Here is a 23777-nt window from a genome sequence, read left to right as displayed (position 1 = left end):
TTTCTTCTGGGAGGCGACATTCCTGCGCCACGGAGTCTACCATTATCCCCAGGAAATTCTGGACCATTGCTGGTTCTAGTTTGGATTTCTTGAGGTTTAGTTGCCATCCGAGTGTCTGTAGAGTGTCCATCACTATCCTGACCTGCTCCTGACAGTGAGAAAAGTTCTTCCCTACAATAAGGAAGTCATCCAGGTAGGGTATTATCATAGTGTCCTTTTCTCTGAGATGTGCTGTGACCTCTGCAATCAGCTTTGTAAATACCCATGGGGCTGTTGCTATCCCAAAGGGCAGAGCCCTGTACTGAAAGTGATGCAACTGGGACCCCATCTGAACTGCCACTCTGAGAAACTGACGATCTTGTTGTCCGATTGGGACGTGATAAGCGTCCTTGAGGTCGAGGACGGACATGTAACACTGGGGATATAGAAGCTTCACCGCTGATTTTATGGTTTCCATCTTGAATATTGGTATTACAAGAAATTTGTTGAGGCCTTTTAAATTTATTATTGTCCTCCAGGAATTGTCTGTTTTTTTTATGAGAAAAAGAGGGAAATAAAATCCTTCCCTCCTTTCCTCTATAGGAACCTCTTCCAAGACGTGCTTGTCTAGGAGTGATGTTACTTCCCCCTCCAGACTGTCTTGTTTCTCTTGGGAGGACTGTACCGGAGTCTGCATATATCTCTTTGGAGGCCAGTGGTGGAGTTTTAGTTTTAGGCCTGATCCTACGATCTGCCGGATCCATATGCTGGATGAGATCCTCTCCCAGGCTGGAAGAAAGTGAGAGAGCCTCCTTCCCACCTGAGCAGGACCGTCACTGGGAGGGTTTCTTGGTGTCTCTGGGGGACTTGCCAAAATAGAAGCCCTTTGCTCCCCTGGGTTGCTTGTCCAGGTTGCTCCTGTCTCGGTCTCTATACTGCTGTCTTTGGAATTTTTGGCCTTTCCGAAAGGAGCGACGAAAGGGCTGAAATGGCTGTTTCGGAAAGTTTTTCTTTTTGTCCCCGGCTTTCTCTAATACCTCGTCTAATGCCGGTCCGAACAGGAAGTTCGCCTCACAAGGCAAAGAGCAAAGCTTCATCTTCGCCTGAGTATCTCCTAGCCAGCATTTAAGCCATACGGCACGGCATCCTGTGTTGGTTAAAGCTGCTGATTTGGCTGCCAGTCTAGCTGAGTCTGCTGATGCTTCAGCTAGAAACACTGCTGCTGCTCTCATGGTTGGTATTGCCTGTAGGATAGTCTCTCTGGGAACTTTTGCTCTACCTGTTCATCCAGGTTGTCTATCCAGACTTTTAAAGGATCTGGCTACACAAGTGGCCGCGATAGCTGGCCTTAGTGCACCTGCCGAGGCTTCCCATGCCGTTTTTAGGGAACTATCCACCTTCCTGTCCAGAGGTTCTTTTAGAGAACCTAGGTCCTCGAATGGCAGGGAGGATTTCCTGGCAACTTTTTAGACTGCCACATCAATCTTTGGGGTTCTATCCCAAGATGAGGACGCCTCTTCCTCAAACGGATACCTTCTCTTTAGAGAGGTGGTTACTTGGGACCTCTCTTCCGGTTTTTGCCATTCCCTTTTAATCAGTTCTTGTAATTGTTCATTAATAGGGAATGACCTCCGTTTTCTCTTCTGTAGGCCACTGAACATAAGTTCCTGGGCTGTCTTTTTAGCCTTCTCATCTACCAGCCCCATGGTAGAGCGAACAGCTTTTATAAGCCTATCCGTAGCCTCTGCTGGAAATGTATCCTCCTCCTCTGAGCTACTATCTGAGTAGTGAGCTGTATCCAAGTCCCCCTCTGACTCCGAGGAATCCCTCTAGGATGCTACTGAGGGGCTGGATCTGTCCCTAGTAGTGTTGAGCATTCCGATAGCGCAAGTATCGGGTATCGGCCGATACTTGCGGTATCGGAATTCCGATACTGAGTTCCGATACTTTTGTGATATCGGGAATCGGTATCGGAACCATATTCATGTGTAAAATAAAGAATTAAAATAAAAAATATGGATATACTCACCTCTCCGGCGGCCCCTGGATCTTACCGCTGTAACCGGCAGCCTCCGTTCCTAAGAATGAGCGCGTGAAGGACCTGCGATGACGTTGCGGCTTGTGATTGGTCGCGTGAGCGGTCACATGAGCGCTCACGCGACCAATCAGAAGCCGCGACGTCATCGAAGGCCCTTCACGCGCTCATTCTTAGGAACGGAGACTCCCGGTTACATCGGTAAAGTCCAGGGGCCGCCGGAGAGGTGAGTATATCCATATTTTTTATTTTAATTCTTTATTTTACACATGAATATGGATCCCAGGGCCTGAAGGAGAGTTTCCTCTCCTTCAGACCCTGGGAACCATTCCGATACTTTGCGTCCCATTGAAATGCATTGGTATCGGTATCAGCGAGATCCGATATTTTGCCGGTATCGGCCGATACTATCCGATACCAATGCATATCGGAAGGTATCGCTCAACTCTAGTCCCTAGATCGGGCATCCGTGTCAGCTGTCTGTAATGCTTTTACGGACCTAGAGACTTCGGACTGGATCAGAGATCTTAGGCTGTCAGTAAAGGAGGGTGTTTCCTCCGCCACAGTCTTGTTGATACACTCCTGACACAGTCTTTTATCCCAAGATAACTTTAGAGGCTTTTTACATAAGGGACATTCCTTATTTTTAGTCTTTCCCTTATACTTTTTGGGGACCTCCTATACTCCACCCCGCAATGTATGTAAGAAAAGAGGGGAGAGACGGAGCTAAGAGAAGAGAAAAGAACAGACATTAGCGTGCTGGACTTTCTTGCAGTTCACTCACCACTCGGACGCTTTCAAAGTACGGGTACCGGATCCGGAGGTTGGCTGGTTTTCTCCGTGTCTCCCACTGAGACTAGGGACCCCTCCTTGGTATGGCGATCCATCCGTACGCTGTCCAAGCGGCTTCTGCTGCTGCCACGGCGGGACTGGCTCTTTTCACTTGAGTGAGACCGCCTTTCCTGCATCTCTTGCTGTGGCATCAAATGCTCTGGTGAAAAGCTCTCCATCTTACACACCACCACGTAAGAAGATTAGTCACCTTCAACCTGACCTGGTTTAGTGAAACAGGGCAGACCTTCTGGCTCTTTAAAAAAAAAAAAAAAAAGGTAGTGAATCTATTTAATGGATCACCTGGTTGATCCTGCCATTACTGGTTGCTTCAGAAGTCAGGTGCATGTGCGCACCTGTCATAATTCAATTACCTGGCTGATCGTGCCTGCACCACTTCCGGTTCTCCTATATGCAATCAATCACCTGGTTGATCCTGCCTCTGCCACCGCAACGCCTGCGCTGTGTAAATATGCCAGAGCGCGCACCCGGCAACCACTTCCGGTGCACGCTATTAGATCCACCATATACCTGGTTGATCCGGCCTTCGGGTCCTGAGCGCGCACCCGGTCCTTACTTCCGGTGCGCGCTCCTTAATCAACTACTCCACCTGGTTGATCCTGCTCCCAGCGCCAGCATCTGCGCATCCTCCTTGCGTGCACCCGGCCACTACTTCCGGTGCGTGCACGAATTCTTGGTCCCCCGGTCCCTTTGCACTGCATACAGGGTTTCGAGTGCCACCGCATCCCGGATGTCATGCGCGCGCGCACACACATACACACACACACACACACACACTCTTCCGGCTGCGCGATACACGTGCCGAGATCAGCGCTGGATCACAGTATGGACTGCACTTACCCCTCGCTTGTCCCATGCACCGCTCCCCTGCTGTGATCATCTTACAGGCACTCCATGCCAGGGAGGAAGGAGGGGAGGTGAGGGGGGGGGGAACCATCTGCAGTGCTCAACAGGGATGGCATAATACCACCGAGGAGCCTTACCTAGCCTGGGCACCGATGTGCCTCACAGGCTGCATGGCCACCATAGTCAACAGGGAGGGAGCACCATTGTGACCTCCGAGGACAATAGGCGGGTGGATTTTTTTTTTTTTTTTTTTCAACAGGGATGGCCTCCAAGGCTCCAATCTTCACCCGGGCATTCGCCTCATGGGCTGTGGCCATGCTTCGCTCAGGGGGGGCATGGTATACATTGACCCCTGAGGCGACTACCGGTACCTGGTGACGGGTGCAGCAGACCAGCGCCTGCCCAAATCCACCCGACCCAGGCCCTGGCATCCTCTTCTGTCTTCATCAGAAGTCTTCCATTTTGAGGGTTCCCCGTCAAGGACAGGAAACCAACTGATGTGGAGAGAGGAGCCGCCCCTTTTATCTTGAAGGTTTCCTGTCCTTGATAGGCAGATCCCCTCTCTCGTGGTGCCGTCATGTATGATGGAAAAAAAACGCTGTGCTAATGGTGCAGAAAAATCTGCACGGAAAATGCAGCAGATTCAAAAAAGTACCATGTCAATTTACAGATCTGCTGCGTTTCTGCACCCATTCCATAATAGACCTCTGCAGGGGTATTAAAAAAAAAAAAGGGAAGAAATCTGCACAAAAATCTGCAACGTGTGCACATACAAAAAAAGGAGCAGATTCTGACCTGCATTTTCTGCCAAGAAATGCAGAATCTGCACAGAAAATTCAAGTGTCAAATCTGCAACGTGTGCATACAGCCAAAACGATCAAAAAATGTAATATGCCCGAAAATGGTACCAATAAAAACCAACTCGTCCCGCAAATAAGCCATAAAATGACTGTTGCCAAAATATGGGAAAATGATAGCTCTCAAAATAAGGTGATGCAAAAACTAGTTTTCTATACTTATATACAGTAGCGCTAATCACCACAAGGGTCTTAGCAGCAGAAGACAATAGCCACCCACTTGTCATTAAAGATAAAAGATAATAAAAGTGTATATTTGTGCTTAGACCTCAAGTCCTAGTGGGATATGGTGTACCTTATGGGAACCCTATTAGCAGCAAAAAAAGTGTAAGGGCTCATATTCACCTGCGAGAAACTCGGATGAGTCTCGTACGTACACATCAGCACCTAATACCAGGTGCTGATGCCGGCAGTCAGGAGCGGAGATTGCGGCTGCATGTGTTCCTATGCGGCCGCACGCTCCGACCTGAGTGCCAGGTATTAACATGAGAGACTCATCCGAGTTTCTCGCTGGTGAGTATGAGCCCTTAGAGCAATAAAATAAAGCAGGATGAGAAACAGTATGGGCTGTAGTCTAGGGAAACCCACAAATAAATCACAATTAGCTCAATGGCCCTCGTTACACAGGTTAATAGTAGGGTTGAGCGACCTTGACTTTTTTAGGGTCGAGTCATGTTTCACGAAACCCGACTGTTGGAAAAGTCGAGTCGGGCGAAATCGGCCGATTACTGTGCAAAGTCGAGGATCGGCCGGAACACGAAACCCTATGCACGTCAATGGGGATATTTTTTACTTTTTTTTTCTTCTCTCTCCCCCTCCGTCCCAGCACAGAAAATTTCGTTTTACACATTACAAATCGCTGCTGCGCACAAGCGATAAAATGATGATAGGCGTGCACGCCCTAACCCCTATGTCATCACTCTGCCCACGCTCCTTCATTGGCTGTAAAAGTGGCGCTAAACGCGTCATACGAAACGCGACTTTGGCGCCAAGATCGCGTACCGCATGGCCGACCCCACACAGGGATCGGGTCGGGTTTCATGAGACGCCGACTTTACCAAAAGTCGGCGACTTATGAAAATGAACGATCCGTTTCGCTCAACCCTAGTTAATAGCAATCAGGCATTTGGGTTAAAACAAAAGTTAGTTCCAGTTGATGTCCATATAACATATGTAGACATAGAGAGACCGCCCGTAAGGCCAGTCTCACACGTCCAGATAATTCCGGTACCGGAGCAAATGGTCCCGGAGTTATCCGTGTCCGTGTGCTCGTGTATGCCGTCCGTGTGCGGGCCGTGTGTCCGTTTTTTACATCCGTGTGATCTCCGTGTGCTGTCTGTGTGCATACGTATCACACACAAAGGTTTTCATGTCCATATTAGGGGTTAAGGCCTAATTAAAGGCATTGAACTTGTAAAGGTGTGATCCATCAGTGCAGATGTTGGAACTTAGTTCCTATAAATGTAAGCACAATTACATATCAGCTTTGGGGTGTGTAGTAGGACTCCTTAGGTGTCACAAACATGTCTACTGACAATGAGGCGTTGGTATGTTTGGCATGGATTGTTTCACGTCGCTTTGGTGTTCGCAACCATATGCTTGAAGAGGATCCACAGCTCCAAAAGAGGCTATGGGTTCACCCTCTACTGTTGCTACGTGGGGCATATGGTCATTTTCATAAATTATATCATGAACTTCGCAGATACCCGGTGAAGTTTGTGGCTTTTAGTCGCCTTTCCATTCCCGGCTTTGACAACCTACTTCATGTTTTGCGGCCTTACCTTCTCAGACAAGACACCTGCATGAGACTCAGCATTTCTCCGAAGGAGCGTTTGTTAGTAACCTTGAGGTAATTTGTAAGCCCAAATAATGAATATTGGCCCCAATAACGTGCAAGGAATCCTAATGGGTTGTGTTGCTATCTCTAGTGAGCAATGTTCCAGGTCACTAGGTTAGACAATTAACATAATGGTTAATTTTAATCATGTCTTGTTTATCCATTGAAATACAAATGAAGCCAAAAACTGTTTGGTTATCATTTTAAACTAACAATAAAATAGTAGGGCCCACAAACAAAATCGAAACATGGTCACTTTTTGAAATGCTCTTTTGAAGTTACCCCTATGTGGTGCATTAATGGGTGTGTGTTTTATTTGCTAAAACATGTATTTGATGTTTCTATGTGCTTTTTAACATTTACTATGTGTACCTTTTATCAAAATATCTACATAATAAACAATTGATGGCGAGTATTTCACATCAAAAATATGGTTTTGTTAACAGATTCCTGGCTACTGGACACTCATATTCTTCACTTCATTTTGAGTTCCTTGTTGGCACATCAACCATATCTGGGATTGTGCGGTCAACCTCTGATGTGATTTGGGACAAGCTCAAGAGTCGCCTCAGCCAAACACACAAGACTGGCTGCAGATTTCCCAGGGTTTCATGGAAGCCACTGAGTTTCCAAACTGCATTGGTGCCCTGGATGGTAAACACATTCGTGTCAAAAAGCCGCCAAACTCTGGTTCCCATTTTTTTAATTATAAAAAATATTTTTCTGTTGTGCTCCTGGCTGTAGCTGACAGCAACTACTGTTTTGTTCTTGCTGACATTGGGGCATATGGGAGTGCCTCTGATGCTCGCATCTTTAGAGCTTCAAGATTAGCTCGGCGACTTGCTGAGACTAATCTAAATCTTCCACAACCATGTGTGCTTCCTGGTGCATCAGGCCCACTTGCACCATTTATCATGGTTGCTGATGAGGGTTTTGCAGTCTCAAGGCATGTTATGAGACCCTTTCCACATCGAGGTTTGGATAACCGGAGAAGAATTTTTAACACTCGACTGATGAAAGCCCGGCGATTGGTTGAGTGTGCTTTTGGAATCTTGACTTCAAGATGGCGTATATTTGAAACCCAAATCCAAATGCATCCCCAAAATGTACAGGCAGTCATAAAGGCAACTGTTTTGCATAATTTCTGCAGACAACAAGAACCAGCCTTGGATGATGTTGATGATGGGAGAGTGGTTAATGTGGCATTATCAGAGGATAGAGACCATGCTCCACGAGTATCTCAGTCTGCCCTTATAGTGAGGAATATTTTTGCAGATTATTTTTTAACACCAGAGGGTAGTGTGCAATGGCAAATGGAGGAGCACAACTAATGTTACTCTTTTTTTTGTTTTGTTTTACTAAACATTTTTTTTTTTTTATTTATGTCAAAATTTGTTAGGGTCTCGCAAGGCAATGAGGACCCTTGACGTGGGTTGCGAGCTTACATTTGATGTGGGTAACTGATACATGTGTGTGTCTAAAACCCATTGCTACCCATTACAAATAACTAATACCTCATTCTAATGTGTTTACTGTGGTTGTCCGAAATATCCCATGTCTGAAAGTATTGATTTGGTCACATAATTGTGTACTACAAACAAATAACTAAGACCCGCCATCATTGAGTGTGATTTTGAAGAAGAGTGTGTGACCATTAGATCATGTTATTCAGACATACTGTAATCTAAATGTACATTTACCAAGCTACTTTGCCATGGAAAATAGATCAACGCAGTTGAGTCTTTGAGAGGCCGCATCTTTAAAAACCTCACTGAGAGTCACTGTAGCTGCGTGCATCACCACCGTCTCATCCTTTACCATTATTTTGAAGCCATGATGGATTATTAATTACACCATCCTTTTTGGAAATTGTGTATTTGCAATATATGGATGAGTTAGTGTGACCTACTGCTTAACCTTCTTTTTGTGTTGAGAAAAATGTTTTACACATTATGATTATGCTCATATCAATAAAGTAGTGTGCAAATTACATATACATTCAAAACTAAACCAGACATATTAACACTTGAACAATGTGTTTTATTTTTCAGCAAACACATTTAGTCAGCCAATTGTGTCTGACAAATCAAGCTAACTTTAACAACAAAAATCAAACAAAACAGAGTTATGTTCCTTCTAAATCCACAAAGTCACCATGACTGGAGAAAGATTCATCCGTGGTATTTTCTGCGCTGACACGTTCAGGGCTGGTTGAGGGTGTGGGCATTTGTCCTGTAGTCACTGTGGGCAGGCATGTGGTTGTTTGAGGTGGTTCAGTGTGCAAAACTGATGCCGTTCCTGATGTAGATGGGGTATAAGGTTGCGTTTGGTCTGTCTCTTTCAAAAATGTGGCATCATCACTTTGTGGTTGAGGTAAAGTAGGTTGTGACTGACCAATCTGGCTCACATATGATTGGGAACTACTATAGGGATCACCTCTTGCCATACGGTTTGGCGGAACAAATTGTGTGACCATAGGTGTCTGGTGCCTTGATGGCATATTGTAGGGCTGTGGAATAGCAAAATGAGCACCACTAATATCACCCACAGACATGCTGGAGGACAGGGATTCGGAATGTTGGCTGTAGGTGTGGCTTGGAACAGACCTTTGCCAATATTGCTGAGTTGTGGCACGGGCATGAGGCACAGAGGTAGGAGCAGACATTTGCCAATATTGATGGCTACTGGCACGTGCATGAGGCACAGAAGTCTCATCAGACATTTGCCAATATTGCTGTCTACTGGTACAGGACAGAGGCACAGAGGTAGGATCGGACATTTGTCCATATTGCTGGCTACTGCCACATGAATGGGGCACAGAGGTAGGATCGGATATTTGTCCGTATTGCTGGCTACTGCCACGTGAATGGGGCACAGAGGTAGGATCGGGCATTTGTCCATATTGCTGGCTACTGCCACGTGAATGGGGCACAGAGGTAGGATCGGACATTTGTCCATAATCATGGGTGTAGCTATGGGCAGGAGGAAACCAAACTGGAGCAGACATTTGGGGATAACGAGGTCTTACAGCAGGAGGTGGAAGCATGGACGAGGGTGCAGGCCTTTCCTGTGTTTGTTGGGTACCTACATTTTGGTCATTTGTTATATTGGTAGCAGATGGCATCTGTATTTGATGTTGGGCAGCTCGCCATTGTTCAATGGGCCCTAGCACCTGGTTGGGTTCCTGCTCTCCTTGGCTTGCAGCAATGAGGGTCAAGATTGCAGCACGTACTCGTTCCTGCCGTCCATCAGGAACTTTGCCAAGGCAAGGAGACAGTGAGCGACAAAACCTATCTACAGCAGTTTCTGGTGTCATGGAATTGAGTATGGATAAAACTCTAGCATCAATGAGCTCGGGCAGCATATGTGGCTGTTCCTGTCGCCTAGTTCGCCTATCTCGGAGAGTGTGTGTTAGATACATAAGTAGATTTGCTGTTGATGATGCCTGTGGTGCTGGGGCTGCTGTTTGAGAAGTGCTTCCAGGACCAGCATCAGTGGAGGTTTCAGCAGCATCAGACACCTGCTCATCAGGCTGTGTTGTGGGTGTCGGGTCTGCGGTCTCCGATGCCGAGGTACATGACAGTGATGTGGCTGTTGGCGAGTCATCCGAGTCATCAAGGTTGTCATCAGTCCTATTAGCAAATAACATTAACAGTTTAGTTCACAATGCTAACCAAATTTTAAACAACATTTGTTAAATATATATTTTTGAAACACTTTAGGATTATTTTTGAACATGTTTGTATTTTGTAATGGAACATATAAATATGATGATTATTGTAAGCACAAATGTACTTGGGGAAAATAACTATGGGTAAAATCTGTCCCAGAATTTTGTAACATGGTGAAGCTTTGTAAATGTGTTAAAATACAGTGTAGTTATTTGAATATAAAGAGTTGATTAAATCCATTTCCATGAAAAAGGCAAGAATTTTATGTATTAAAATCCAATAACCTTTATTGAAACAAATCCATAATATAGTCGATACCAATAGTTGTTTAGGCCTAGTATCACATATCAGCCCTCGCTGTACGCGTTTCAAACACAAACGTGTTCTTAGTCTGCAGCTGAACACGTTTGTGTTTGAAACGCGTACAGCGAGGGCTGATATGTGATACTAGGCCTAAACAACTATTGGTATCGACTATTTTATGGATTTGTTTCAATAAAGGTTATTGGATTTTAATACATCAAAATTCTTGCCTTTTTCATGGAAATGGATTAATCAACTCGTTGGGCTTCTACCATGTCCTGGGCTGGACGTTTTCCCTGCTCGGATGTTTGTATCACTTGTGGATCCCTGTTGTGTGATCATACAAATTAAACCCCCCCCCCAAAAAAAAAGGTATTTTAATATGTTTGGTCAATCATACACAGTCACACTTACTGATTTATCTCCATGATTGGAGAAAGGCTAAGTTGCAGTAGTAAACATATTTCCTCTTTTTTGTTGCACCTGCTGTGGAGGGTAGGGGATTAAATTCCCACCTAAATTGGTCCCTGGCTGAGCGCCATTTAACCAAATCAACTGTAGGAAAAGTAGAGACACAACAAGTCACATTCCCACAAATAACAACATATTCCTTAAACAACAATGTGTTCATCTATGTTATAGTTTCAAAGTATTATGCTTGTGATCATCATGCCTGGCTGTAAACTAATTTTAGAAAAAATTAAAAACATTTCTGAGTAATAATTGTGTGACCATTTTGCACCATGTTGTAATATTTACAAGTAAGATATAAATAGCATGAGTACTGTTATAAACGCTTGCCCAAAACATAGGCTGCATGACTGTGTCTAACAACACAAACATTAACACAAGTTGCATTGGCCATTAGACATATGTAAGGGCTTGCCGTGTGTGAATAATTGTGGATGATGGCACTAGTTAAGTGGAAACATTTTCTTTCAATCAGACACACGCAAACTGTGGTGTGGCCAGCAAGACATGTTAAAATCAAACACTACATTTTTAACCCCTTAGTGACCGAGCCAATTTTTACAATTCTGACCAGTGTCACTTTATGAGGTTATAACTCTGGAACGCTTTATCGGATCCCGCTGATTCTGAGATTGTTTTTTCGTGACATGTTGTACTTCAAGTTAGTGGTAACATTTCTTCGATATTACTTGCCATTATTTATGAAAAAAATGAAAATATGGCAAAAATTTTTAAAATTTTGCAATTTTCAAACTTTGTATTTTTATGCCCTTAAATCAGAGAGATATGTCACAAAAAATAGTTAATAAATAACATTTCTCACATGTCTACTTTACATCAGCACAATTTTGGAAACAATTTTTTTTTTTGTTAGGGAGTTATAAGGGTTAAAAGTTGACCAGCAATTTCTCATTTTTACAACACCATGTTTTTTTTAGGGACCACATCACCTTTGAAGTGATTTTGAGGGGTCTATATGATAGAAAATAACCAAGTGTGACACCATTCTAAAAACTGCACCCCTCAAGCTGCTCAAAACCACATTCAAGAAGTTTATTAACCCTTTACGTACTTCACAGGAACTAAAACAATGTGGAAGAAAAAAATGAACATTTTACTTTTTTTTGCAAACATTTTACTTCAGAACCATTTTTTTTAATTTTCACAAGTGTAAAAACAGAAATTTAACCACAAATTTTGTTGTGCAATTTTTCCTGAGTACACCGATACCCCATATGTGGAGGTAAACCACTGTTTGGGCGCACCGCAGAGCTTGGAAGTGAAGGAGCACCGTTTGACTGTTTCAATGCAGAATTGGCTGGAATTGAGATCGGACGCCATGTCGCGTTTGGAGAGCCCCTAATGTGCCTAAACAGTGGAAACCCCCCACAAGTGACACCATTTTGGAAACTAGACCCCCCAAGGAACTTATCTAGATGTGTGGTGAGCACTTTGAACCCCCAAGTGCTTCACAGAAGTTTATAACGTAGAGCCGTGAAAATAAAAAATCGCATTTGTTTTCACAAAAATGATTTTTTCGCCCACAAATTCTTATTTTCACAAGGGTAACAGGAGAAATTAGACCACAAAAGTTGTTGTGCAATTTCTCCTAAGTACGTCGATACCCGATATGTGGAGGTAAACCACTGTTTGGGCGCACCGCAGAGCTTGGAAGAGAAGGAGTGTCGTTTTACTTTTTCAATGTAGAATTGGCTGGAATTGAGATCGGACGCCATGTCACGTTTGGAGAGCCGCTGATGTGCCTAAACAGTAGAGACCCCCCACATATGACACCATTTTGGAAACTAGACCCCTTAAGGAACTTATCTAGATGTGTGGTGAGCACTTTAAACCCCCAGGTGCTTCACAGAAGTTTATAACGTAGAGCCGTGAAAATAAAAAAAAAAAAAAATCGCATTTTTTTCTACAAAAATGATCTTTTTGCCTCCAAATTTTTATTTTACCAAGGGTAACAGGAGAAAATGGACCCCAGAAGCTGTTGTACAATTTGTCTTGAGTACGCCGACACCCCATATGTGGTGGTAAACCACTGTTTGGGCGCATGGCTGAGCTCGGAAGCAAAGGAGCGCCATTTGACTTTTCAATGCAAAATTGACTGGAATTGAGATCGGACGCCATGTCGCGTTTGGAGAGCCCCTGATGTGCCTAAACAGCAGAAACCCCCCAAAAGTGACCCCATTTTGGAAACTAGACCCCCCATGGAACTTATCTAGATGTGTAGTGAGAACTTTGAATGCCCAAGTGCATCACAGAAGTTTATAATGCAGAGTCGTGAAAATAAAATATATTTTTTAACAATAAAGATTTTTTAGCCCCCAAGTTTTTATTTTCACAAGGGTAACAAGAGAAATTGGACCCCAAAAGTTGTTGTCCAATTTGTCCTGAGTATGCTGGTACCCCATATGTGGGGGTAAACCACTGTTTGGGCGCACGGCAGAGCTCGGAAGGGAAGGAGTGCCATTTTGGAATGCAGACTTTGATAGAATTGTCTGCGGGCGTTATGTTGCGTTTGCAGACCCCTAATGTACCTAAACAGTAGAAACCCCCACAAGTGACCAAATTTTGGAAACTAGATCCCCTAAGGAACTTATCTAGATATGTGGTGAGAACTTTGAAAGCTCAAGTGCTTCACAGAAATTTATAATGCAGAGTAGTGAAAATAAAAAAATATATTTTTTTCCAACAAAAAAGATTTTTAGCCCCCAAGTTTTTATTTTCACAAGGGTAACAGGAGAAATTGGACCCCAAAAGTTGTTGTCCAATTTATCCCGAGTACGCTGATGCCCCATATGTGGGGGTAAACCACTGTTTGGGCGCACGGCAGAGCTCAGAAGGGAGGGAGTACCATTTGACTTTTTTAGCGCAAAATTGGCTGTCGTGTTTGGAGACCCCCTGATGTACCTAAACAGTGGAAACCCCCCAATTCTAACTCCAACCCTAACCCCAACACAGCCCTAACCCTAATCTCAACCCGATCCATAATCCTAATCACAACCCTAACGATAATCACAACCCTAACCCCAAAACAGCCCTAATCTCAACCCTAACCATAACCCTAATCAAAACCCTAAATCCAACACACCCCTAACCCTAATCCCAACCCTAACCCTAATCCCAACCCTTATCCCAAACGTAACACTAATCCCAACCCTAATCCAAACCCTAACCCTAATCCCAACTCTAACCCTAACTTTAGCCCCACCCCTAACTTTAGCCCCAACCCTAACCATAACTTTAGCCCCCGTCGTCACAAAAAAAGTTCAATGTAACCTTTTTTTTGTACGTCGCGTCCGCCATTTCCGCGGATGCGTGGCCGTAACTCTGCCCCCTCCTCCCCAGGACATAGACTGGGCAGCGGATGCGTTGAAAAACTGCATCCGCTGCCCACGTTGTGCACAATTTTCACAACGTGCGTCGGTACATCGGGCCGACGCATTGCGACCGCCCCGTACCGACGCAAGTGTGAAAGAAGCCTAAGGCTACTTTCACACTAGCGTCGTACTCGGCCCATCGCAGTGTGTCGGGCCAACGTACCGACGCTAGCGTTGTAAGCGCCGCACAACGGGTGCAGCGGATGCTGTTTTTTCAACGCATCCGCTGCCCCATTGTGAGGTGCGGGGAGGCGGGGGCGGAGTTCCGGCCACGCATGCACGGTCGGAAATGGCGGACACGTCGCACAAAAAAGTTACATGTAGTTTTTTTTGTGTCGACGGTCCGCCGAAGCACGACGCATCCGTCGCACGACGGATGCGACATGTGGCAATCCGTCGCAATGCGTCGCTAATGCAAGCCAATGGAGAAAAAACGCATCCTGCAAGCACTTTTGCAGGATGCGTTTTTTCTCCAACGACGCATTGCGACGGAAGCCAAAAAACGCTAGTGTGAAAGTAGCCTAACCCTAACCCTAACCCTAAATTTAGCCCCAACCCTAACTCTAACTCTAACTCTAACCCTAATTTTAGCCCCAACTTGTCTTCTCCTGCCGGCCGGCAGATGGCAGCAGATGGCGGGCGCACTGCGCATGCGCCCGCCATGATGAAAAAGCCGGCTGGCAGGAGAAGACAGAAGAGGACCCAGGGACCCCGGGTGAGTATGATAGGGTCCCCGAATCCCCCTATTTCTCTGTCCTCTGATGTGCGATCACATCAGAGGACAGAGAAATAACTGATCGCTTTTTTTTTTTTTTTTTTTTTGCGGTCGCCGGTAAACTGTTAATTACCGGCGATCGCAAAGCAGGGGTCGGTGCAAACCGACCCCGATCATGTTCTTTGGGGTCTCGGCTACCCCCGGCAGCCGAGACCCCAAAGAACATCCATGTGCCGGGCGGCGGGCGCACTGCGCATGCATTCCCGGAAAAAAGATGGCGGCGCCCATCGGGAGCCACGAGGAGCACCGGGGGAGATAGGTGAGTATTGGGGGGCTATTGGGGGCCATCGGGGACCACATTTCTCTGTCCTCCTATGTGCGATCACATCGGAGGACAGAGAAATTAAACGGCAAATCGCGTTTTTTTTTTTTTGTTGCGACTGCCGGTAAACGGTTAATTACCGGCGATCGCAACTCGGGGGTCGGTAAAAAACCCTCGAATCATGTTCTCTGGGGTCTCGGCTACCCTCGGCAACCGAGACCCCAGAGAAAATCCGACTCTGGGGGGCGCTATTCACTTTTTCCACAGCGCCGTTAATTAACGGCGCTGTGGATTAAGTACCCTTAGCGGCCGCCGTTAAAAGGCGTATCGGCGGTCGTTAAGGGGTTAAATAAATCCTGGTTTTGTTAGGACAAAAACAGTCAGCACATGTTGACCCTTGCATGTTTAACATTATATTTTCACATAAATTTAAACAACTGAAAAAGGAAAAGAGACTTTAAGGGCTTGACTTTTGGCATATAGTCCAACGGTCAATTTCAAAATCTGACCCCATAAAACATTGTAAAGCATAAGAGAAAATAATGTTAGACATCTATGGAGATATGCTTGAATACAGTTCACTTTGCCAAATCTCATGTACCAGGTTTTTGACCAGCAGGGAATTGTGTGCCAAAAATGCAGGTTGTGAACATGCCAGACAACTAGGCCTTCAGTTACCTAGGTATTCTTTAGTATTTTCAAACATGACAAAAACACTTTTAAAAAACAAAATATACACACAAAACCTAAAATGCTGACACAAACACACACTGCTTTTTTTAACAATTCTAAACAAGCATGCTTTATGCGAAAATAAAGAATCAAACACAGGGAACATACTGGAAAGTAGTAAGAATCTTGTAAAGTGTATATGATAAGGTCCATGTAAATAGAAATATTAAGAACACATAAGCCCAATGGTTATGATGTTAAGACATGGACCCTAACATATATATTGCACAATATGAATTTTGGTCATGTTTCTCTGAAATTTATGTTTAATACAACAAGGAACATCTATGGGGTAACTTACCAAACTTTGCCTGCTTTGCGGGTGAATATGTGGACCAACCACGTCTGGGGTACAGCTGCGCAGCTACAGCAAACCAAGCCCGTTCAAGCGCCAGCCTGTCATGGTATCCTTCGCATCGTGTGTCCCATAATTCCGGATGTTGCTCCACCAAAGTAATTAGCTTCTCTGTGTCCGCACGAGGGGGCATAATATTAGGCAGTCAGCAGAGTCTGAAGATGCCAGCACTCTGATAAGATGACAACTTCACCTCAGAGGCTAAAATGATGTCTAGACTTATGTTTAGCTTTGTCCCAATCAATGTCTAGACACCTGTCTGGTAATTGCTACATTTGCTTCAAATGTTAACCCTAAAATCTGGAAAATGCACACGGACAGCACACGGACATCATCCGTGTGCGGTACGTGTTTACACGCACCCATTGACTTTAATGGGTCCGTGTGATCCGTGCGCTCCCACGAACACTGACATGTCTCCATGTTTGGCACATGGACACACGGTCCGCAAAAAAATCAATGACATCTGCACAGAAGCATTGATTTTAATGTGTCTACCTGTGTCAGTGTCTCCGGTACGTGAGGAAACTGTCACCTCACGTACCGGAGCCACTGACGTGTGAAACCGGCCTAAGGTGCACTTGTGCCTGCTGAAATATAAACTGCTTTACTTGGCGGTAAAGTGGTGAACAATAGTTATATCCGGGGTAGTAAAGTCAATGAAGAGTGCATGAGGGTATTAATACCGGTCGTCCGGTGTGCGGATTTCCAGGCAAAAAATGTTCCCGTGATGATTTATGTAAAATCCTGGTCTGGGGCTTCTAGTAGGAACGTTGCAGTCTATTTAGACTGATAAAAAGGTAGCGCTCTCCTGGCCGGTGACAGCAGCTCTGGGCTCCCGCAGTACATGATACGCCGGTCACACTGTTCAGGTAGAATCTGCTTCTGGTCAATGCAGGACCTGTGTGATGTCAACGGCATGTGACTGAAGCTGCTACGGAGAGTGAGGAGGACCAAACTTCCTACACGTTTCAGAGACAGTGGTCTCCTTCACGGATGGTCCTCTGATTCTCATGGGGCTTTAAATAGCCAGCTTGATGAGATGATAATGGCAAACAGTTTAAATAAATAATTTAATATTTAATTTAATAAAATCCGAACAGTTCCACTCTACTATTAAGTCCCTTTGGAATTAAAGTGTCCAGAGTAAAAATCCATTGGCACTCAGAACATGACATTTGTTTGATAAAATTGCCCCTTCGACAGTGCGGATACACAATTTCCAAACCCACTACCGCCATATAGTGTACAGAGCTTTCATGATGTTCCACAAAGTGTTCGGATAGAGGGTGACCCAAAATTTGTTTCTTGATATTTCTAATAGGCTCATTAATCCTCACATTTAGTACACCCCACATCAATCTTATTGCACATTTAATTGTGTATATAACCCCCCCCCCAAAAAAAAAAAAGTGGCGCAAGTGATAAAATCCTCTCATTCCCTGTTTCCAGATGTCCATGTCCTTTGTTTTTTAGTGTGTGTTTGCAAACACTTGGTACATTTCCAAGCAGGGAATTTTTTTTTTTTTTTTTTTTTTTTTTTTTTAAAGGTCATTGTGTGTGAGGGGTCTTTTTGGAGGATTATGCACAGTGGGGGCAACAATACCTAGATTGCAGGCTTTTTTGTACATAAATCTAGGAACTACGGGAATCTGCTCACCTAAGACCTTATCCTCTTTAAAATATACCCCAATTTTTTTTTCACTATTTTGAATAGAACATGGGAATTGGAGTTACACTCCATAATAATAGGTATAAAGTCATTATTAGGTCATTCTCATTGACTTTACTACCGTGTATATAACTATTGTTCACCACTTTACCGCCAAGAAAAGCAGTTTATATTTCAGCAGGCACAAGTGCACCTTACAGGCGGTCTCTCTATGTTTACATATTGTTTCCCACAAAATGGCCATTTCTATGGGATACCGGATATATAGTGTGTTTTCATATAAATGCTGTGAATTTTTATGTGGACTGTGCATTTTAAATACATTGTGAGACCTGCTGACTGGCAGCACAAACTTTTCCTCACAGGCTTGATCAGGTCACCCAGCTCTGTTTAAGGGCAGTCTCACACGTCCAGATAATTCCGGTACTGGAAGCAATCGGTACCGGAATTATCCGTGTCCGTGTGCCCCTATGTTTCTGGTGTACATCAGTGTGGCACACCTGCGGCACACGTGTGCCGCCCGTGTGCCCACTGGGTACCACACGCACCGTGCTGGGTACCACGCGTACCAGCATCTGGTGCTGAATCCGCGATTCATATCTTCTATGCAGCAGCGTTTGCTGCATAGAAGATATGAATAATAGTGTTTAAAAGAAAGATCTATCTGTCCCCCATCCCCCCACCCCCTGTGCGCCCCCCCGCTGTTCTGAAAATACTCACCCGCCTCCCTCGTTGGCTGTCGCTGCTTCCTGTCCTGGCCACACCTTCTACTGTATGTGGTCACGTGGGGCCGCTCATTTACAGTCATGAATAGGCGGCTCCACCCCTATGGGAGGTGGAGCCGCATATTCATGACTCTAATTGGCGGCCCCACGTGACCGCATACAGTAGAAGGTGCGGCCAGGACAGGACACTGCGAGGGACGCGGGTGAGTATTTTCAGAACAGCGGGGGGGGGGGGGGGGGGCGCACAGGGGGTGGGGGGGACAGATAGATCTTTCTTTTAAACACTATTATTCATATCTTCTATGCAGCAAACGCTGCTGCACAGAAGATATGAATGGCGGCTTCAGCACCATGTGGGGGGGACAGCGCTTACTGTAGCGCTGTCTCCTGCACGGCACAGGGACTGCACATGGAGAACTTCCGTGTGTGGTACGTGTTTTACACGGACCCATTGACTTTAATGGGTCCGTGTAATACGTGCGCTCCCACGAACACTGACATGTCTCCGTGTTTGGCACACGGAGACACGGTCCACAAAAAATCAATGACATCTGCACAGATGCATTGATTTTAATGGGTCTACGTGTGTCAGTGTCTCCGGTACGTGAGGAAACTGTCACCTCACGTACCGGAGCAACTGACGTGTGAAACCGGCCTAACATGCAGAAGGTTCTGGAAAAACGCCTCAGGGCAGTCAGCCAATGACTGCAGCGCTACAGTCATATAGAAGGGGGAGGAGCCAAGTCCTATGAGAGAGTTTTAATTTGAAATGGCAGTTGGTGGTCGGACATTTTGAGAAGAGGAAGCCATTTGGTAGGTGAAGGAATTACCTACCTTCCTTCTCCCTGCCTTGCTTAAAAAGGGGGTTGACACAATAAGGGAAGTTAATAGTCTTCACAAGATCTGTCTGTAGCAACACAGCCGTAAGAATTTAAAACAGAAGTCTTTTTACTGAAGGTAATGGGGAATTATTACTTACAAACAGCAAGAAACTGAGGTACAGGATTACACTCACGGTTGATGATTGCTGTGTACCTGCAGACAGGCAAATCTTAGTAACCTCTGGCTTTATTAAGTCTGAATATTTCTTATTCAGCACAGTGCTCTGTTTCTGCCCTGAGGTAATTCTTCCTCATATGAAGACTTAACTCTCTTTATCGTGTCAGGCAGGGAGAAGGTAGGTAATTCCTTCAACTACAAAATGGCTTCCCAGGGTTTATGCCAGCAAATTTTACATTCAAAGAGTGAAATGGCGCTCCTTCCCTTCCGAGCTCTGCCATGTGCCCAAACAGTGGTTTTCCCCACATATGCAGTATTGGCATGCTTAGGAGAAATTGCACAACAAGTTGTATGGTCCATTTTTCCCTGTCACCCTTGCAAAAGTGATATATATTTACTAAAACACAATTTTTGAGAAAAAGTAAAAGTTTATTTTTTCCTTCCATATTGGAAAAAATCCTAAGTTAAAGGGAACCTGTCAACCCCAAATTCGATGGTGAGGTAAGCTCACCGTCATCAGGGGCTTATATACAGCATTCTGCAATGCTGTAGATAAGCCCCCGATGATACCTAAAAGAGGAGAAAAAGAGATTAGATAATACTCACCCAGGGGCAGTCCAGGTCCGATGGGTGTCGCAGGTCTGGTCGGGAGCCTCCCATCTTCTTACTATGATGTCCTCTTCTGGTCTTCACGCTGCGGCTGCGGCGCAGGTGTACTTTCTCTGCCCTGTTGTGGGCAGAGCAAAGAACTGTAGTGCGCAGGCGCCGGGCCTCTTTGACCTGTCCCGACGCCTGCGCACTGCAGTACTTTCTCAACAAGGCAGACAAAGTACGCCTGCGCCGCAGCCACGGCGTGAAGACCAGAAGAAGACGTCATGGAATGAAGATGGGAGGCTCCAGACCGGACCTGAGACACCCATCGGACCTGGACCACAGCAGGACTGCCCCTGGGTGAGTATAATATAACCTCTTTTTGGTAACATTAGTGGTTTATCTACAGCATTACAGAATGCTTACCTCACCATCAATTTTGGGGGTGACAGGTTCCCTTTAACCTGCTCTTACCCTAAGCACATTCTGCATTATACAAAGCCTTATCCTGCGCTGTGCTATACACTACTCACACTGAACATTGACACTTCACATTACTTAAACACAATATATGGCAATTCACATTGTATCACATGGCTAAGAAGAACAAGACAGAACTGCAGAACATAGTTCACACTTCACATGACAATAACTGAAAAACGCATGACACTTCACATTATATAATTGTGGTCTTCAAGGGAAGGAGCGCCTTTGCTCATGTGCACCGTCCACTTTGATATGGTAAAAGATATGTTCATTTTGGTGGTGTTTTTAGCATTTTTTCAGGCAACTTCCAGGATGAAGCACATAAAAAGACTATTTACCCTCAGAAATCTTCCATTTGGGTAACAAGGCTATCTTCACACATTGCTTTTTTGCTGCTATTTTCTGAAAGCAAAACCTGCTCTCATGGTGGTAAAGAAGCTGCTAACAAAAAGCGGGTTTTATTGCATTTTTGGTGCATTTTTTTGCATTTTCTCCTTGCTTTGTATGGTGAAAAAAAATGCTGAAAGAAATGAAATGCTGCCATTTTAAAAAAATGAAGTAGTTTTTCAATTCAGTCACACAAAAAAATAAAATCCATGTGCATGAGATTTCTAAAGTCTCATATCTTGCTGCAACTGTAAAAAGCAGCTTTATTTGCATAAAAAAAAAATGCAACAAAAAAGCAAAATGTGAACGTAGCCTAAAAGAGGTGGAACAAGGTTAGGAAAACATAGCTGCTTTCTTTATAAAACAGCACCACATTTTGTGCAAGTGAAAAGGACAAAGCTACAAAAAAAGTCCCAAAATGATTACCTACTGGAAAGACCCCTTTTATAACTATAATAGCATTGCCATAATGCAAACTCTCTGCACAACTAAGGCCTCTTTCACACAAGCGTCGTGCACTGCACGTCGCTATGCGTCGTTTGGTTGAAAAAACGCATCCTGCAAAAGTGCTTGCAGGATGCGTTTTTTCACCATTGGTGATTTGCATTAGCGTCGCATTGCGACGCTTTGCCACACGTCGCAACCGTCGTGCGACGGTTGCGCCGTGTTGTGGCGGACCGTCGGCTGCAAAAAACTTTACATGTACCGTTTTTTGCCGCCGATGGACCGCCATTTCCGACCGCGCATGCGCGGCCGGAACAACGCCCCCACCTCCCCGCACCTCATAATGGGGGCAAGGATGCGTGGAAAAACAGCATCCGCTGCCCCCGTTGTGCGGCGCATTCACTGCTAGCGTCGGTGCGTCGGGCCGAGTACGACGCTAGTGTGAAAGTAGCCTAAGGGTATTACCTTCGTATTGGAAAGGTTAAACCTTAAAATAACCAAATTTACAATATTAAGAAATAAATCATGACTAAAAAATAAACTCTGAAAACAGGATTAATGAAATCCATATATAATCTGCATAGTAGCAAGAAAAAAAGAAAAAAAAAAAAAAAAAACAGTAAAGAAATTTTCCGGTGTATAAGACGACTTTTTAACCCCTGAAAATCTTCTTAAAAGTCAGGGGTCGTCTTATACGCCGGGTGTCGTCTTGTACGCCGGGTGCAGACCAATGTGTATATGGTAAGTGGGGGGGTAGTGGTCCCGATGACGAAGAGAGGGGGCATCTCACAGGAAAGTGTGAGTGGAGTATCCCCCTATTACCTCATTGTGGCAGCGTGGGGTCTCTGTGCTGGTGAGCAGCTCCTCTTTGTGCAGCGTCAGGGCTCTGTGCTGTGGGGGGGCGGCGGATCTTAGTGCAGAGTCGGGCTCCTCCGGCATCTTTTCAAAGCCCGGAGGCACTGGCAGCTCCATTGCTGCGATGCGGTGGCCTCCGGGAAAATGGCCGCTGGGGGCGGCGCCTGCTCAGATTCAGATCTCGTCTTATACGCCGGAAAATACGATATATAAAATAGTCATTAAAGCTGACTGTGGTAACTACAGGTGTCTGAGGCAATATAAAATATCCACAATGCTACAATTATTTTTGAAGGATACTAAATAACAATTTGCAGAAGGCATATTCTAATGTAACATGTGCATAATTACCAAAAAGTACTGAAATAAGAAAAACAAAACCTACTGAAATAAGAAAAACAAAACCTGAGTAATACAAAGATTGTCTCTTCAATGTTCAGAAAATAAGTATTCTGGGAAATTATAGGCAGGCCTGATTTTAGATACCTTGTCGTACCATCTGCTCTATCCCACCCAAAAGTAGTGTACTGCCCTTCAGTGTGCATATAGTAATGCCATAAAGTGTAGTCATACAGTATACTGAACAAATATAGCACAAAAAGAGGATTCAGAGATCCTCCAAAAATAATAATAAAAAAAACACTAGCGAAAGGCAGAGATGCTTACCTGCCCAGGCCTCCAAACAAATGCACTATCAGGATGCAGTGGACCCATGTAGTTAAGATGGCGGCAACACAGGTGCAAGAATACCGATGAGACAACCACTCCCAGCCTGCCAATCCCAATGGGGGGATGGTTGCTTGGTATGTAATTGTACAAAGAAGACTTGTATGTGGCACTGTTCACACTATGGTAATGCACAGCATCCAGGTTAACAGTGGGCGGGCTGCCCAGCGCTATTACACTAGGACTACTGGTATAGTCATTTTGACTACTTGCACTTTTTATTTCTCTTCTGTGACTACACTTTTCGGAATTCCGACTCGGTGACTTTTCCTCAAATAGGATGTGAAAAAAGATTTTGTGACAATAAATAATTTTGGTGAAAAAATTGCGCGTTTTTTTCAAAATTTACCTTTAACTACTAAAGGTAGTCAAAATGACTACCTGCTATATTTTGCTGTCCTTTTGTCACTAAATGTTGCTGTAAAGTTTTGTGCATAATTTTTTCACTGTATCTTATTTACCCTGATGTTCATATAGATGTAGTTCAATTCAGATGTCAAATTTTCACATTTTCCTTGTGTTACC

The 23777-nt window shown here is 44.7% G+C and overlaps 1 protein-coding gene across 1 annotated transcript; it reads right to left on the bottom strand.

The window, feature by feature from the left end:
• Positions 1-8428: 8428 nt before the first annotated feature.
• On the bottom strand, positions 8429-23216 carry LOC143809728 (uncharacterized). The gene is made up of 2 exons (XM_077292764.1): positions 23193-23216; positions 8429-10038 (listed from the first exon to the last, which is right to left on the bottom strand). Exon 2 carries the CDS (start codon positions 9825-9827, stop codon positions 8532-8534), a length of 1296 nt encoding a protein of 431 aa, XP_077148879.1. The 5' UTR covers positions 9828-10038; positions 23193-23216; the 3' UTR covers positions 8429-8531.
• Positions 23217-23777: the final 561 nt, after the last annotated feature.

Source organism: Ranitomeya variabilis, chromosome 2, assembly GCF_051348905.1.
Source record: "Ranitomeya variabilis isolate aRanVar5 chromosome 2, aRanVar5.hap1, whole genome shotgun sequence".
Taxonomy (NCBI): domain Eukaryota; kingdom Metazoa; phylum Chordata; class Amphibia; order Anura; family Dendrobatidae; genus Ranitomeya; species Ranitomeya variabilis.
Note: the sequence above shows the minus strand (reverse complement) of the source record. Positions and strands in the feature narration are given on the sequence as shown.